Source organism: Amphibalanus amphitrite, unplaced genomic scaffold (genome assembly GCF_019059575.1).
Source record: "Amphibalanus amphitrite isolate SeventyFive unplaced genomic scaffold, NRLGWU_Aamphi_draft 000277F_arrow, whole genome shotgun sequence".
NCBI lineage: Eukaryota > Metazoa > Arthropoda > Thecostraca > Balanomorpha > Balanidae > Amphibalanus > Amphibalanus amphitrite.
In genome coordinates, this window is record NW_024881772.1 from 91,423 (window position 1) to 109,644 (window position 18,222).

At 46.0% G+C, this 18,222-nt stretch overlaps 1 protein-coding gene across 1 annotated transcript in view; it reads left to right on the forward strand.

The window, feature by feature from the left end:
• LOC122387215 (dipeptidase 2-like) overlaps window positions 1–18,222 on the forward strand; it is a 161,420-nt gene that overhangs the window by 90,106 nt on the left and 53,092 nt on the right. Inside the window, exon 6 of the mRNA XM_043377165.1 lies at window positions 16,464–16,539. Within this exon, the coding sequence (XP_043233100.1) occupies window positions 16,464–16,539 (76 nt within the window). The remainder of the gene's footprint in view (window positions 1–16,463; window positions 16,540–18,222) is intronic.

Sequence of the window (18,222 nt, forward strand, 5' to 3'; positions counted from 1 at the left end):
GTTAGGTCAAGGTCAATTATATGTGTTTGTCTGTGTTTATACTGATATGTGCACCGAGTGTTTATTTGTCCATATTGCATGAAATGATGATCTGAGAAGCTTTTACCAAAAAACATGCAGTCAAAAAACTTCACGAAAAGTAAATTCAGCTTGACTAAAACGCAATTATTTTAGATGACCTAGGACGCAATCTGCGAGTTTGCGGGTTTTGCAGAAAATCGATACGCAGGTCAAGTTCAGCTGATAAGAAATACACGGGGTCGGCTACATTGTGGTCACGCAGATTCAGTCAAGGAAATCCCGGACGTTCAAGGGCGGATCCAGCCGGCCGTCTTGGGGGGGGGGGGGGGCAACCCGTTGGGACTAGCCAAACCTAGGGTACCCCCAAATCTAGTTTTCTCACCGGTTTTAGGCCACTTATTTTTCACACTTCGCCTTTTCATCGAAAAAAAAAAACGAAACGAAAACATTTGCAAAAAGTGAGATATTTTGTCTCAGCTGAGTCAAGGAACTACCTTTTTGGTAACGTAGAATAAAGGCTTAAATCTTCCACCTGAGCTGTCAAGCCAGGTAAAGAGGGGGATTTTTTCTTAAATGTTTTCTTCCCTTTAGTTTTCCTTTGTGACCCACAACCGCTAATTCAGGGAGGGCAAGCTGCCCCGACGGTTCCTAGCCCTATGAAAGTTGTGGGGCAGCGCCCCCACGGCCCCAGAGTTGTGGGGGCAGGCTGCCCCCACTGACCCCCAGCTCCCGCGCCCATGACCACAAAGTTCAGGCCCATGGCCCGGCGTCGAGCTCAAATTCAGACTCGGCAATGTTGATGGTGTGTCCGAGTTCAGACAAGCTGAGCTTATGCTGGGTTCAGGCTTCAGCTAGGACGGTTGAAGAGGTATCCTGTTGGGCTAAATGCCGGACAATCTCAAGCTCTAATTTTGCATTTAATGCTTAATTATCGTACTATGTTGAGTGAAAACTAGTAACTACCCATGTGTCATTAAGTATAACTTCAAATAGTGGGTTTAGTTAGCGACATATGGTGGAGCATTAGGGGTTTTAGGGGTGCACATGCACCCCCTAACTGAATAGAGCACCTTCTCAAAATGACGCTTGAAACACTGCAAAAACAAGTATAGGTAAGGGGAAATTGTGTCTTCCTCTGTTAACCCTCCCCCGTATAGGGGGAGGGGTCGAACAGACCCCACCCCCCTCGGTTTTTCGCGAATAACTCGCGTAAAAACGGCTAATCGCGACGGAACTTTCGATCTCAGTACCCTCGAGTTAGTCAATTTTGCATCTACCCTGAAACTTTAATTACCCTGACCCAAGTGACCTTTGACCTGTGACCTATTTCTCGAGACCACGTTTGGCCGGGATCGCGATTCGGCGTATGTTGGCTCGCATTAGCCGCGCGTTTGCAGTCTTTTCGTGGTTTCAAGCGTTCAAACATGTGATATGATGTTGGTCCCATGCATTTGGATGGATGTGAAGGTCACCTGAAGGTCAGGTCAGGTCATTGACCTTTGATGACCTCAGTTCACTTTTTCGAGTTTTACATGTTTCTGGGCTAGTTTTTGGAACTGAACTCGAATTCACCAACTATTTGAACATTTACGAAGTACTTTTGGTGCCTTCGTAACATGTTACGAAGATGTTAGAGGCGGTTGACACGTACTAAGAATACCCGGCAGGACCACTACTGGTTGACCTGACCCGACCTGGCCTAAATGCATGAAGACATCTTCTGGGATCAACACTAACACGATATTCGTGATCAGCACCCCGGAAAAGCTCAGCCACACTTAGGTACGACGCTCTAACAGGTCCCAATTTTCCCGACTTTTGGGTCATTGACCTGACCTGGAAGGTCAACCATTAACCAATGACCTAGGACCTTAAATTGGGTATCATCGTCTTACTCTCGTCACGGGCATCACGCTCGTTTTTTTTCTCGCGAAGCTCTAGCTCGATCAGCGGCCAAACGGCAATGGGGGCAACGCCCCCCCCCCCCCCCCCTATACGTTCGCGGCTGACAAAACGCCAATACGGGCGAGGTTTAAATCCATATACATTCAGGCATGAGACAAGAAAGCTCCTGTTTAATAGTGTTAATGAACTATGAAGAAGCTTCAGCTATTAAGAAGCTTCTGAAATCTCTCAAGCTGAAGTTGATTATACTCAGTGTTGTTATGATCATTCCTCAGTTTTCTGACAAGAATCAACATTTGGCCATGGCAAACGTTGAAAATACCTTTTTCTTTAAAAAAAAGTGCCTAATGACAATCTTATTTTCCAACAAATTTGCAATTAAAATCAACCAGTACACAATACAGAACACGTGCCTATGAATGCGAATAACAATGTGACATCATGTCAATTTCTCCTACATGTTAACCTTCGCCGGCACAGGCCATTTTGACTCTGGTTGGCAGAGTTTTTCACGTTTACCCCAAGGTCACTCAATCATCAAAGCAATATTTCAGTTTTTCAACGTAGGAACTTTGAGAATGTTTATTTTTTAGTTTTCTTGACTTATGTCTTGGGGGGCCAAATGATAGTATGGCCCCCCTTTGACCGTCATGGGGGGGCCATGGCCCCGTTGGCCCCCCTTGGATCCGCCCTTGCGGACGTTCAGTACAGGAAATGCCGGATAGTCAGGACGGTCAGGATGTTCCGTACCGATATAAAGTTCAGAGCTACGAACTTTTTTGCAGAATCTGAGAGATGGCGTGATATGAGACAGTTGTTGGCGCACTTGGTGGCGCAGCGTATGAATCCAAGTGACGTAATTGATAATTGTTTCTTTAATTTTCATGTGTTTCTAATGTTTTATTAACCCGCGAGTTGCTGGGGGGGGCGTTAAACGCCCCCACTTTTTTCGCCGGGCCATAGCATAAAAACGGCGCGCCGCAGGCGCGCCAAATTTAGGGTACCTGTAAAGAATTGATTGAAGTTTATTGTGACAAAGTTTCAAAAAAATCAATCGAGAAATTTTTGAGATATCGAGGTTTTAGTGACGTCATGATTTCTGAGTTTTCGACCAAAAACGGCATATGTTCAAAAAATCATATAAAATCACAGAATAGACATACAGACATGCCGTAAACGCCATTAGCCTGCCAATACCATGCACAATCAAATCGCTATCATCGATTATTGATTATCGTTCCGTATTTTCCAAAATCTTGAACTGAATCTTGGCAATTTCTCGTGACTACTTGACGACCATGATACATGCATTTCTTAAATTGAACTTTTTGAGCCAAACACGTACACATATGATAAAATGAATGTCACCATCGTGTTCTACGCCCCAAATTACCCATAAAACATGTGTTACGGGCTGCGAATATCAGTTTTGATTTTCGGGGATATGTGCCTACTCGGTTGACCTGACCTTGACCCTGACCTATGCTTGACTGACCCCTACATGGAGCTGACACTCTTGTAGGCCTTATATGATGGATTGTGCACCATTTTGACAGAGTTTATGACGAGAGGCGCCCATTGCGAAGTCCTGAAGTCCATGCTACTGAAAGCCCGATCTCAGGTGTTTGACCTGACCTTGACCCGACCTGTGACCTCAAAATTCAACTTTAAAGTACTCATCTGAAGCGTCTCGTCGCGTTCTTTTGTTTGCCGCCTCGTGCGTTACGCTGCGCCTTTTGGTTCTCGAGTTATCGGCTGAGGGCATTTAACGCCCCCCCCCCCCCCCAGCAAACGGTGGGTGGCGGAATACCCCCGCAACTGCCGGGTTAAAAGGACTATCCCACCTTTAACATGGGGTTTGAGTTGAGATAGCCAAGTTTGCGGCGAGGTTCAGAAACCACTATCTATCTAGGTTGCAACCCCCGCGGCCTCTTGGTGTTGAAGAAATTCGTTCCCTTCATTTGAAAATGGGCCTTGTGCAAGGCCCTATCTTCAACATGGAGCGACCGTTAGTGTGACGTCACCTCGTTTAGTCATTCTGATTTAAATGGGTTTGTTCGTTGAAAAATCGCTTAAAACTTGGCCTGAACTTTGTTGTGGTGCCTACAGAGTAAAAAGAATCAGCTTTATGACAGTAATGTGGCCTGGGGAAGGAGGTAATTTTTGGCTGTGACGTCACATATTTGAAAGTTTGTGTTTGGAATATGGGAAGCCTAAGATGTTTAATGAAAAATAAATGCCAGAACCGTGTTCCTGGTCATCCAATCTATAAAGTCGGGCACAATTTAACCCTATTAGTGGCAGGCTCCTGGCTACCCCATATTAGTGGCAGGGGGGGCTGTTTACGACCTTGATATCTCGAGATCTAACGGGCCGATTTTCAAAATTCAAACGGCATTCGATTTCGCTCAACGTGATCTACATTTCTAAAAAAATAAAAATTAAAAAATGTCAATAGGGGGGTAGAGGGGGGTAAAAACGGGCAAATTGCAGATACATTTTAGACTGTTTATCACGGCCAGGTTTCTGAACCAATCTTAACGCAACTTTTGGCGATCGATAGAGAATGAACCAGGAATTCACATGGATCCTAAAAATATGCATTTTCAAAAATCATAGGCGGATACAGATCATTGAGATTGGGGGTACACAAAAAGTATAGTAAATAAGGTTTTTGTTGGTACTGTTTCTAAAAAGGGTGGTAATGGACTTGTTATGTTACAATTTTCTTATGAGAGCGACTAGAATTGTATTGGTCATGCATAGGCGGTGTCAGGGCACCTATGTTGGGAGGTAAAACATAACCCCCCTTTTTGGACGCCTGGATCCGCCTATTATAGCAAAAACGTGTCAAAAGAGGATGCACAATAACTGTATATGTTATCACATGATACCTTTCATTCACTGTTCGTAAAACAGGTGCAGCATCGTGATCTTCGCCCAAATGACTCGCTTCACGAATAGGACCCCCCAATTCCCAGTGCTCTGGAGCCGCCCCTGGTAAAGTTATGAACTTGAAATTTTCAGGGAATGTGCCCAATTTAGTTTTAGGAAAAGTCAGAAAATTGCAGCATCGTAGCTTCAGCGGTTTCGGAGATATTCCCGAAAAACCTGAGGGGTGGATAAAAACAACCCCCCCCCCCCCTTGCCACTAATAGGGTTAACTGGTTTTAACAACATTTTAGAAGGTGGGATAGTCCCTTTAACAAAATAAATTAATTATTAATAAAATAGTATAGAAGAAAGCAAACTTAAGCGTTTGTTGCGAAACCATTTATTACGAGCGAGGGAGCGCAGCGAGCGAAGCGAAGTCATTTCAATATAAGGGAAAAATCTCAGTATGAGCGGCCCGGCCCGGCCCGGCCCGGCCTGTAACGCTTTTGAGAGGCTTATATCTCAGCAACCGCTGGACCGATTGCCCTGCGGTCTTTTTTGCTGGGTAGCGCCATCCCTTCTACCCCGTAATTGACTACTTTTGATACATCTCAGTGACCGTCGTGGCACGTGCCACGTGAAAAGTCAAGGGTGTTCAAGCAGTTTTGCAAAAGTAGTGATTTTGAGAGGCCCATATCTCAGCAGCGGCTTGAGCGATTGTCTTGCGGTAATTTTTATAGGGTAGCTGCATCCCTTCTACCAAAGGTCGGATACTCTTGATCTATGTGAGTGACCCCCAGTGCACGTGCAAAATACAACAATAAGAGGTGTCAAATTTGTTCCCATTTCAATAACTCGGTAATTACTGGGGCGATTTCGCTGAAACTTGGCATACAGGTAGGCACCCACCAGGCAATGCATTCCCATGTGTTGCGGTTAGGGTGCTACTGCACGTGCGCACGTGCAGGGGGCGCTTCCAGATCTCGAGAACGGCTGGGCCGATTGCGCTCAAATTTGGTACACGGTTGGGGACCGGTTAGGAGGGTGCCGTGCAAAAGTCAGTTTGGACCCCATTTGCACGTGCGCACGTGCAGAATGCCGCTTCCAGATCTCAGGAACGGCTGGGCCGATTGCGTTCAAATTTGGCACACCGCTAGCAACCGGTTAGAAGGGTGCTTTGCACAAGTCCGTTGGAAGTACCCTCTCGCCCTTCCGCACGTGCAGGGCTCACTATCTCGCTCGCTCGTCCTTCGCCCAAAAGACGTTTTACTGGTTAGTTGTTATTACCAGTAAAACGCCTTTAGGGCGAAGAACGAGCGAGCGAGATAGTGAGCCCTGCACGTGCGGAAGGGCGAGAGGGTGCTTCCAACGGGCTTGCGCAAAGCACCCTTCTAGCTGGTCGCTAGCGGTGTGCTAAATTTGAACGCAATCGGCCCAGCCGTTCCTGAGATCTGGAAGCGGCATTCTGCACGTGCGCACGTGCAAACGGGGTCCAAAATGACTTTTGCACGGCACCCTACTTTTACTGGTCCCCAACCGTGTACCAAATTTGAGCGCAATCGGCCCAGCCGTTCTCGAGATCTGGAAACGCCCCCTGCACGTGCGCACGTGCAGTAGCACCTTAACCGCAACACATGGGAATGCATTGCCTGGTGGGTGCCTACATATATGCCAAGTTTTAGCGAAATCGCCCCAGTAATTACCGAGTTACTGAAATGGGAACAAATTTGGCACCTCTTATTGTTGTATTTTGCACGTGCACTGGGGGTGACCCACATGCATCGAGAGTATCATATTTTGGGTAGAAGGGATGCTGCTACCCTATAAAAATTACCGCAAGTCAATCGCCCAAGCGGCTGCTGAGATATGAGCCTCTCAAAATCACTACTTTTGCAAAACAGCTTGAACACCCTTGACTTTTCACGTGGCACGTGCCACGACGGTCACTGAGATGTATCAAAAGTCGTCAATTACGGGGTAGAAGGGATGGGGCTACCCAACAAAAAAAAAGACCGCAGGCCAATCGGTCCAGCGGTTGCTGAGATATAAGCCTCTCAAAAGCGTTACAGGCCGGGCCGGGCCGGGCCGCTCATACTGAGATTTTTCCGTTATATTGAAAAGACTCACTTCGCTCGCTGCGCTCGCTCGCTCGTAATTACGTAAGAATACAATCATTCACGGAAATTCTGGAAAATCGCAGAAACCGATGTCAAGGGAGTCTCGCAATCACGGATCTGCAGATCACGCACGTAATTTCCTGGACGGTCACGCATAGTGTAGCTCAGCCTTAACGCGTGACTATTTTTGCTGGATCAAAGCCGATTGAAGAGAAACTGCAGGGTGGTCTTATGCACGGTCCGGCAAAAGTGTTGTCCTCTACCTGTGACAACACTTATCCGGTTTCTAATCGTTTCTACCCCTAAGGGATAAATATTTTGGCTGCACCCTTGCATTGCACGGTCCTTGGCCGCGGAAGATGAGGCCGCGACCGAACCTCGGGCCATAGGTCACCGAGCTATAATGAAAGTTATACACAGATTCACCCCCCCCCCCCCGAATGACCGCGCCGCAAAATGAAGGCAAAATGAAGGTAAGGAATTTCTTTCTCGGGGAGCTGAACCAGACAGTCGACATACTTCAGGCCAAAATAACACAGCGTGTTATTTCTAGTCAGTTGGGACATCTGCTTGCATGCAGTCCCGCACTGGTGGGATAAGCATACGGCTGCTGGCAGTGTTGCTGATTGTCCGAGATCGGGCATTCGCCCACCATTTGGTCGGGGGCAGAAATCGCATTGAAATGGCGGCCAGAAACAGTGGTCAATTGTTGAATAATTTGGCAAAGCTGCTTACGCTCAAGGACAATCCCACCTCCAGACAGGACCATGAAACGCTAGATGTTAGAAGTAGAAGAGTTCACTGAGGCCCATTACCAACAATAGCCTCCAGCCGCTCAGTTCTTAGTCGACGCATGGCCTCGACGGTGGATGACAGGTCAACACGCATTTTCATGCAGGACGGCGCGCCAGCTCATTGCTCTACCAATGTCCAGGCGGTTGTCCAAATCGAGCCTGCCGGAACTCTGAAGATATTAACCGGCTACCATCCGGACCCTAATCCTGATCGAGTATCTTTGGGCTACCTTCCAGCAGAACATGGACAAATAGAAGCCAGCGCTGCAGCGGCCAGCCTCGGCGCCTTGCAGTTACGGCCAAATGGACATAAAGTCGAAAATAAAGTCGTCTGTGCTGCATAAGCTGGTTGCCTGCACGCTGAATTGCGTTCGTGCGTAAATCTCTGTTCATATTTACCTACCTATAACAAAAAAGTTGATGTTCGGCCTGAGCGTCGATGAAAATGGTGAAAATAGTTCTGAAAAATTGGCCGGCTGTGAGAAACAACACGGATGAAAGGGGGGCCAAAAGATATGTTGGCCCCCCTTACAGCACCAAATGGGGGGGGGCTTGGCCCCTATGCCCCCCCCCCCCACTGGATCCGCCCTTGCTGAGCTCAAACTGCATCCAATGGACAACTTTTTTGTGCCTACTCCTGGGCCCAGTTTCACCAAGTGGGGTAATTTCGGCATGGGGTAGATTTCCATTCTACCCCATGGGGTAGAATCCAGTTTCACCATGCTCAAACTACCCCATGGGGTAGTTTCGGCGTCTCTTGTGAATGTTTGCTAAGCAAGCAGCATCAGCAAAACAACGGAACGTTTTGATTGGTCGAGAATTTCATTTCACGACGGCGTGAAATGAAGAACACATTTGATTTGGCTTCTTGTATTTGTCTACCAATCACCTTGGTAACGATGACACCATGGCACCTCAGTTTCCAAGATTCACACCTTTATTGAGAAAGGAATGCAATGCACAGCCGCGAATCTTGGCCCAGTTTCACCAAGTGGGGTAATTTCGGCATGGGGTAGATTTCCATTCTACCCCATGGGGTAGAATCCAGTTTCACCATGCTCAAACTACCCCATGGGGTAGTTCCGGCGTCTCTTGTGAATGTTTGCTAAGCAAGCAGCATCAGCAGAACAACGGAACGTTTTGATTGGTCGAGAATTTCATTTCACGACGGCGTGAAATGAAGAACACATTCGATTTGGCTTCTTGTATTTGTCTACCAATCACCTTGGTAACGATGGCACCATGGCACCTCAGTTTCCAAGATTCACAACTTTATTGAGAAAGGAATGCAATGCACAACCGCGAGTCTTAATGGATAAGTTACAGAACAAAGGCATGTTTTATTATCGAATAGTATCGAATGTTTTAAATTTAATTGGTGTTTTTGTAAATTAGATGTTTGATTATATGTTTTAGATTAGATTAGGTTTCAGTGTTTTATAATTTTAAATGTTTTAGTAAATTAGTGCATGTTTTAACATCGAATACACCTTGCTTGGTATTTTTGACGACTTTTAACAACGAATCTTTTGCATCAGATGCTTTTTATTTCTAATGTGCATTACAAAATACGCAAAATACATACAGTACAGATGCACGGCACATTTAACGCAACTCTATTGAGATATGCACAACAGCGACAAAAATAAAAAATAGATATGGAAAGTATCGAATCCACTTGGCCTGGTAGGTATTTTTATCAACTGCTTATTACGTTACTTGCACCATATGCTTTTTATTTCTAATGAGAATTACCTAGGTATGCACGACACATCCTCTTGCTGATTTAGGTATGGCATTTTTATCTTGGTTTTAGTTGTTAGCGTCTTGACATTTGCTGGATATTTGCACATTGATCGTAAGGCATATAGGTACCTCAAATGATAATTTGAATAGATCACACAAGTTGAAGTAGGTACTATGATCATTTCAACAATGCACAGCATCAGCATGTAACCAACGTGAAAATTGTGCATTTTTATTGTTTATATTTCAAGGCTTCCTCATCCGGTATTCAAGGTCACTGCTGAAGGAAAACTTTTAACCCTCGCCGGCACAGGGGGGGGGGGGGTGATGCAACCCCCCTAAGGTTCTTCGCGAATAACTCGCGTAAAAAGCGGCCGATCGCGACGAAAATTTCAGTACCCTCGCATTGATCAATTTTACACCTACCCTGAAAATTTCATGACCCTGACCCAAATGACCTTTGACCTGTGACCTCTTTTCCGAGACCATGTTTGGCCGGAATCGCGATCGCGATTCGGCGATTCGGCGTTTCGCGATTCGGCGTATGTCGGCTCGCATTAGCCGCGCGTTTGCAAGCTTTTCGTGGTTTCAAACGTTCAAACATGTGATTTGATGTTGCTCCCATACATTAGGGTGGGTTTCAAGGTCACCTGAAGGTCAGGTCAGGTCATTGACCTTTGGTGACCTCGGGTGACCTCAGTTCACTTTTTTGAGTTTTACATGTTTCTAGGCTAGTTTTTGGAGCTGAATTCGAATTTAGCAACCATTTGAACATTTCCGAAGTAGTTTTGGTGCCTTCGTAACATGTTACGAAGCTGTCAGAGGCGGTTGACGCGTATTACGAATACCCGTCACAACCCTTACCGGTTGACCTGACCTGACCTGACCCGACCTGGTCTAAATGCTTAAAGACATCATCTTTGATCAAAACTAACACGATATTCGTGATCAGCACCCCGGAAAACAACATAGCAGCCACACTTTACGACTTTCTAACAGGTCCCGATTTTCCCGGTTTTCGGGTCATTGACCTGACCTGGAAGGTCACCCGATGACCTAGGACCTTAACCCTCGCCGGCACAGGGGGGGGGGGTTGATGCACCCCCCTAAGGTTTTTCGCGAATAACTCGCGTAAAAAGCGGCCGATCGCGACGAAACTTTCAGTACCCTCGCATTGATCAATTTTACACCTACCCTGAAAATTTCATGACCCTGACCCCAATGACCTTTGACCTGTGACTTCTTTTCTGTGACCATGTTTGGCCGAAATCGCGGTTCGGCGCATGTCGCCTCGCATTAGCCGCACGTTTGCAAGTTTTTCGTGGTTTCAAACGTTCAAACATGTGATTTGATGTTGCTCCCATGCATTAGGGTGGGTCAAGGTCACCTGAAGGTCAGGTCAGGTCATTGACCTTTGGTGACCTCGGGTGACCTCGGTTCACTTTTTCGAGTTTTACATGTTTCTAGGCTAGTTTTTGGAGCTGAATTCGAATTTAGCAACCATTTGAACATTTACGAAGTAGTTTTGGTGCCTTCGAACCATGTTACGAAGCTGTCCGAGGCGGTTGGCACGTATGACGAATACCCGTCACAGCCCCTACCGGTTGACCTGACCTGACCTGACCCGACCTGGTCTAAATGCTTAAAAACATCATCTCTGATCAAAACTAACACGATATTCGTGATCAGCACCCCGGAAAACCACATAGCAGCCACACTTTACGACTTTCTAACAGGTCCCGATTTTCCCGGTTTTCGGGTCATTGACCTGACCTGGAAGGTCACCCGATGACCTAGGACCTTAAAATTGGGTATCATCGGCTTCCTCTCGTGACGGGCAACACGCTCGTTTTTTCCGCGAAGCTCTAGCTCAATCAGGGGCCAAACGCAAGGGAGGGGGTCTTACCCCCCCCCCCTTGTGCCGTCGAAGGACTCAAAATGGCCTGTGCCGGCGAGGGTTAAAATTGGGTATCATCGGCTTCCTCTCGTAACGGGCAACACGCTCGTTTTTTCGCGAAGCTCTAGCTCGATCAGGTGCCAAACGCGAGGGGGGTCGTACCAACCCCCCCCCCCCCCCTTGTGCCGTCGAAGGACGCAAAATGGCCTGTGCCGGCGAGGGTTAATAGTTAAAAAAGTAAAAATCCTGGCATTCAGCTATGGGCGATGCATCTATAATGCTTCTTTTGGGTGTTGCAGATCACAAGCATAGGTGGCGCAGGCTACATGCAGTAAAATACTTGGATTAAACTTGATGTATGCTATGAATAATGCATACTCAAACATGACAGGTGATTGGACTTCAATAAATTATGTTCTTATTACTATTTTACTGTCAATTCTTGCTCACAATTGGTTTCATATTCACAGATTACCCCACGAATGTCTGCCGTAATTTTGGTCGGATATTTGGGGTAGAATTGCCGGCAAACAGCTGATTGATTGGCTTGTTCAGATGCTCACGGACCGTGAGCATCTGTTTGCATGGCAAATTTGGGGTAAAATAAAAACTACCCCATGGGGTAGTTTGGAAGTGGCCAATCAGAACCTACCCCACTTGGTGAAACTGGTTTGGGGTAGTTTCGGCGAAACTACCCCAAACAGAGCTTGGTGAAACTGGGCCCTTGATGGATAGGTTACAGAACAAAGGCATGTTTTATTATCGAATAGTATCGAATGTTTTAAATTTAATTAGTGTTTTAGTAAATTAGATGTTTGATTAGATGTTTGTGCAAAAGTCAGTTTGGACCCCATTTGCACGTGCGCACGTGCAGAATGCCGCTTCCAGATCTCAGGAACGGCTGGGCCGATTGCGTTCAAATTTGGCACACCGCTAGCAACCGGTTAGAAGGGTGCTTTGCACAAGTCCGTTGGAAGTACCCTCTCGCCCTTCCGCACGTGCAGGGCTCACTATCTCGCTCGCTCGTCCTTCGCCCAAAAGACGTTTTACTGGTTAGTTGTTATTACCAGTAAAACGCCTTTAGGGCGAAGAACGAGCGAGCGAGATAGTGAGCCCTGCACGTGCGGAAGGGCGAGAGGGTGCTTCCAACGGGCTTGCGCAAAGCACCCTTCTAGCTGGTCGCTAGCGGTGTGCTAAATTTGAACGCAATCGGCCCAGCCGTTCCTGAGATCTGGAAGCGGCATTCTGCACGTGCGCACGTGCAAACGGGGTCCAAAATGACTTTTGCACGGCACCCTACTTACTGGTCCCCAACCGTGTACCAAATTTGAGCGCAATCGGCCCAGCCGTTCTCGAGATCTGGAAACGCCCCCTGCACGTGCGCACGTGTAGTAGCACCTTAACCGCAACACATGGGAATGCATTGCCTGGTGGGTGCCTACATATATGCCAAGTTTTAGCGAAATCGCCCCAGTAATTACCGAGTTACTGAAATGGGAACAAATTTGGCACCTCTTATTGTTGTATTTTGCACGTGCACTGGGGGTGACCCACATGCATCGAGAGTATCATATTTTTGGTAGAAGGGATGCTGCTACCCTATAAAAATTACCGCAAGTCAATCGCCCAAGCGGCTGCTGAGATATGAGCCTCTCAAAATCACTACTTTTGCAAAACAGCTTGAACACCCTTGACTTTTCACGTGGCACGTGCCACGACGGTCACTGAGATGTATCAAAAGTCGTCAATTACGGGGTAGAAGGGATGGGGCTACCCAACAAAAAAAAAGACCGCAGGCCAATCGGTCCAGCGGTTGCTGAGATATAAGCCTCTCAAAAGCGTTACAGGCCGGGCCGGGCCGGGCCGCTCATACTGAGATTTTTCCGTTATATTGAAAAGACTCACTTCGCTCGCTGCGCTCGCTCGCTCGTAATTACGTAAGAATACAATCATTCACGGAAATTCTGGAAAATCGCAGAAACCGATGTCAAGGGAGTCTCGCAATCACGGATCTGCAGATCACGCACGTAATTTCCTGGACGGTCACGCATAGTGTAGCTCAGCCTTAACGCGTGACTATTTTTGCTGGATCAAAGCCGATTGAATAGAAACTGCAGGGTGGTCTTATGCACGGTCCGGCAAAAGTGTTGTCCTCTACCTGTGACAACACTTATCCGGTTTCTAATCGTTTCTACCCCTAAGGGATAAATATTTTGGCTGCACCCTTGCATTGCACGGTCCTTGGCCGCGGAAGATGAGGCCGCGACCGAACCTCGGGCCATAGGTCACCGAGCTATAATGAAAGTTATACACAGATTCACCCCCCCCCCCCGAATGACCGCGCCGCAAAATGAAGGCAAAATGAAGGTAAGGAATTTCTTTCTCGGGGAGCTGAACCAGACAGTCGACATACTTCAGGCCAAAATAACACAGCGTGTTATTTCTAGTCAGTTGGGACATCTGCTTGCATGCAGTCCCGCACTGGTGGGATAAGCATACGGCTGCTGGCAGTGTTGCTGATTGTCCGAGATCGGGCATTCGCCCACCATTTGGTCGGGGGCAGAAATCGCATTGAAATGGCGGCCAGAAACAGTGGTCAATTGTTGAATAATTTGGCAAAGCTGCTTACGCTCAAGGACAATCCCACCTCCAGACAGGACCATGAAACGCTAGATGTTAGAAGTAGAAGAGTTCACTGAGGCCCATTACCAACAATAGCCTCCAGCCGCTCAGTTCTTAGTCGACGCATGGCCTCGACGGTGGATGACAGGTCAACACGCATTTTCATGCAGGACGGCGCGCCAGCTCATTGCTCTACCAATGTCCAGGCGGTTGTCCAAATCGAGCCTGCCGGAACTCTGAAGATATTAACCGGCTACCATCCGGACCCTAATCCTGATCGAGTATCTTTGGGCTACCTTCCAGCAGAACATGGACAAATAGAAGCCAGCGCTGCAGCGGCCAGCCTCGGCGCCTTGCAGTTACGGCCAAACGGACATAAAGTCGAAAATAAAGTCGTCTGTGCTGCATAAGCTGGTTGCCTGCACGCTGAATTGCGTTCGTGCGTAAATCTCTGTTCATATTTACCTACCTATAACAAAAAAGTTGATGTTCGGCCTGAGCGTCGATGAAAATGGTGAAAATAGTTCTGAAAAATTGGCCGGCTGTGAGAAACAACACGGATGAAAGGGGGGCCAAAAGATATGTTGGCCCCCCTTACAGCACCAAATGGGGGGGGGGCTTGGCCCCTATGCCCCCCCCCCACCACTGGATCCGCCCTTGCTGAGCTCAAACTGCATCCAATGGACAACTTTTTTGTGCCTACTCCTGGGCCCAGTTTCACCAAGTGGGGTAATTTCGGCATGGGGTAGATTTCCATTCTACCCCATGGGGTAGAATCCAGTTTCACCATGCTCAAACTACCCCATGGGGTAGTTTCGGCGTCTCTTGTGAATGTTTGCTAAGCAAGCAGCATCAGCAAAACAACGGAACGTTTTGATTGGTCGAGAATTTCATTTCACGACGGCGTGAAATGAAGAACACATTTGATTTGGCTTCTTGTATTTGTCTACCAATCACCTTGGTAACGATGACACCATGGCACCTCAGTTTCCAAGATTCACACCTTTATTGAGAAAGGAATGCAATGCACAGCCGCGAATCTTGATGGATAGGTTACAGAACAAAGGCATGTTTTATTATCGAATAGTATCGAATGTTTTAAATTTAATTAGTGTTTTAGTAAATTAGATGTTTGATTAGATGTTTTAGATTAGATTAGATGTTTAGTGTTTTATAATTAGAATGTTTTAGTAAATTAGTGCATGTTTTAGTATCGAATACACCTTGCTTGGTATTTTTGACGACTTTTAACTACGAATCTTTTGCATCAGATGCTATTTATTTCTAATGTGCACTACAAAATGCGCAAAATACATACCACTTACAGATGCACGGCACATTTAACACAACTTTATTGAGATATGCACAACAGCGACAAAAATGAAAAATAGATATGGAAAGTATCGAATCCACTTGGCCTGGTGTTTTTAACAACTGCTTATTACGAATTACTTGCACCATATGCTTTTTATTTCTAATGAGAATTACCTAGTTATGCATGACACATCCTCTTGCTGATTTAGGTACGGCATTTTTTATCTTGATTTCAGTTGTAAGCGTCTTGACATTTGCTTGATATTTGCACATTGACCGTAAGGCGTATAGGTACCTCAAATGATAATTTGAATAGATCACACAAGTTGTAATAGGTACTATGATCATTTCAACAAGGCACAGCGTCAGCATATAACCACCGTGAAGAATGTGCATTTTTATTGTTTATATTTCAAGTCTTCCTCATCCGGTATTCAAGGTCACTGTTGAAGGAAAACCTTTAATAGTTAAAAAGTAAAAATTCTGGCATTCAGCTAGGGCGACATCAATAGTGCTATTTTTGGGTGTTGCAGATCACAAGCATAGGTGGCGCAGGCTACATGCAGTATAAAATACTTGGATGAAACTTGAAGTATGCTATGAATAATGCATACTCAAACATGACAGGTGATTGGACTTCAATAAATTATGTTCTTATTACTATTTTACTGTCAATTCTTGCTCACAATTGGTATCATATTCACAGATTACCCCACGAATGTCTGCCGTAATTTTGGTGGGATATTTGGGGTAGAATTGCCGGCAAACAGCTGATTGATTGGCTTGTTCAGATGCTCACGGACCGTGAGCATCTGTTTGCATGGCAAATTTGGGGTAAAATAAAAACTACCCCATGGGGTAGTTTGGAAGTGGCCAATCAGAACCTACCCCACTTGGTGAAACTGGTTTGGGGTAGTTTCGGCGAAACTACCCCAAACAGAGCTTGGTGATACTGGGCCCAGGATCACTCCGTATTTAAAAGTCGTCAGTCAAAGATATCTGTTGAAATTGGTAAAACAGCAAAATACTTTATCAGTGGACTGTACCTCTGTCAGATCATGGTAATGCCATCAATTATGACGAAATACTATCCGCTCATAAATTTTCCACTCAACATTTTCTTTTAGCAGGTTTTGCAGTTGCACCAACTGTGCTTTTTTCTGTGTGTTCTAGCGCATATAAACCACATACGGAGAGTTGCTGGCGTGGACCACGTGGGCATCGGTGCCGGCTACGACGGCATTAACTCGTGAGTACCACCGGCTTCAACGGCATTTACCTTCCAGGCGGTGGGGGGCATTTTTTTGCCCTCCCACTTAAGTTTTTTCGATATATCTCCAGAACCGCTCCGCCGATCGTCACCAAACTTTCAGTACCTTCCCATGAATAGCTATTGCACATTGTGACCAGTTTTTTCCAAAGGCTATGATAGGTTGGCCGGTAATGACGTCAGAGTGACGTCATTTTTGCCATTTTCGACCCAAAAAAGGTTTCGCGGGAAGAGCTGTCAGGCCTACAGCTTTAGAGATACAGAAAAATGTTTCAGACATAAAAGGTGGAGAATTTAGTGGCCTACAAAGATGTTATCTCGGATTTTTGAAATTTTTGAATTTTGACCCCCAATAATAAAAAATAGATTTTTTGAATATAATAGCCGAAAAATCCAAAATGTTCTTTGAATTTAAAAGAAAACGGAAACATGTGATAGTCCCTACCACCTTCTATCTACATACCAAATTTGAGATGGATACCTCTTTTTTGGCCAAGTTATAGCGAAAAAACTTCAAAAATTGATGACGTCAAATTTTCAAACTCAATTTTTTAGCAATTCTAGAACTCGCAGCGCAAAACAAAGACTACCATTAGACTCCTCGTGTCGAGCTGCATCGAATCAATACCCATTTTATGCAAAACTAACAACTTTGAAATTTGACCTTTTTTACCTGACCTTGACCTGACCTCCACCAGAAAGTGACCTAAACCGTACCTGATGGTCTTATAACCAACACCATTGAGTTGGAAATGAAAAACTGGCCATAAAACATGCATCGCACAACCTTAGTAAAGTTGGGTTCATGTGGTGACCCTTGGTGACCTGACCTGTGACCTGGTATGACCAGTGACCTCTAAGAGCAACATGTGTACTAGAAAACTGACGCTCTATCGCTGATTTTCGACAAAAGGTGTTTTACTCGGCGTTATAGCGCTTTCCCTAGAGGACCCGTGAACGGTGAAACATTTTATCTTTGACCTGAACTGTGACGTCATCGGTGACCCCGACGTCAATGAAATTTGGTTTGGTTCGACAAATTTGACAGAGCTATCGAACGCTGTTTTAATTTTCCGGATCCGTCCAGTAGTTTCGGAGATACGGGGGGCAAAAATGCCCCCCCCCCACCGCGTAGAAGGTGGCCGGGAGGCCCACCGCCTGCCGGGTTAATTCGTGTGTGAAAGGAGCTTAACCCTCTTGTCCCCCGGAGTCATTTCTGTAAGTCAATTTTCAGAAAATTTTCCTGATAGGCCTTTAGCTGAAAATTGTTGAAAACCCTCCTATATCACAAGCGGTACCTCTTGGCAACCACCTGAAGCGAGTTCGTAACTTACGCCGGTTTTTTGGTCTTGTATTGCAAGTGCATGTGAAGCGATAAATTTATTTCCCCTTCTCCCTGCTATTCTTGCTTGCAAGATAAATAAATTCAACGATTCAAACTAACGGCATCGCTTCACATGCACCTGCAATACAAGACCAAAAAACGCCGTAAGTTACGGACTCGCTTAATGAAACGAGGCCCTGGTGGCAACATTTTGGAATGTGATTTTTCATTTTGTCTTCGCTGAGGGTCTTTGAATATGATTTTTCTCTCTGCTGAGGGAATATGATTTTCAGTGTGTGTGTGTGTGTGTGTGTGTGTGTGTGTGTGTGTGTGTGTGT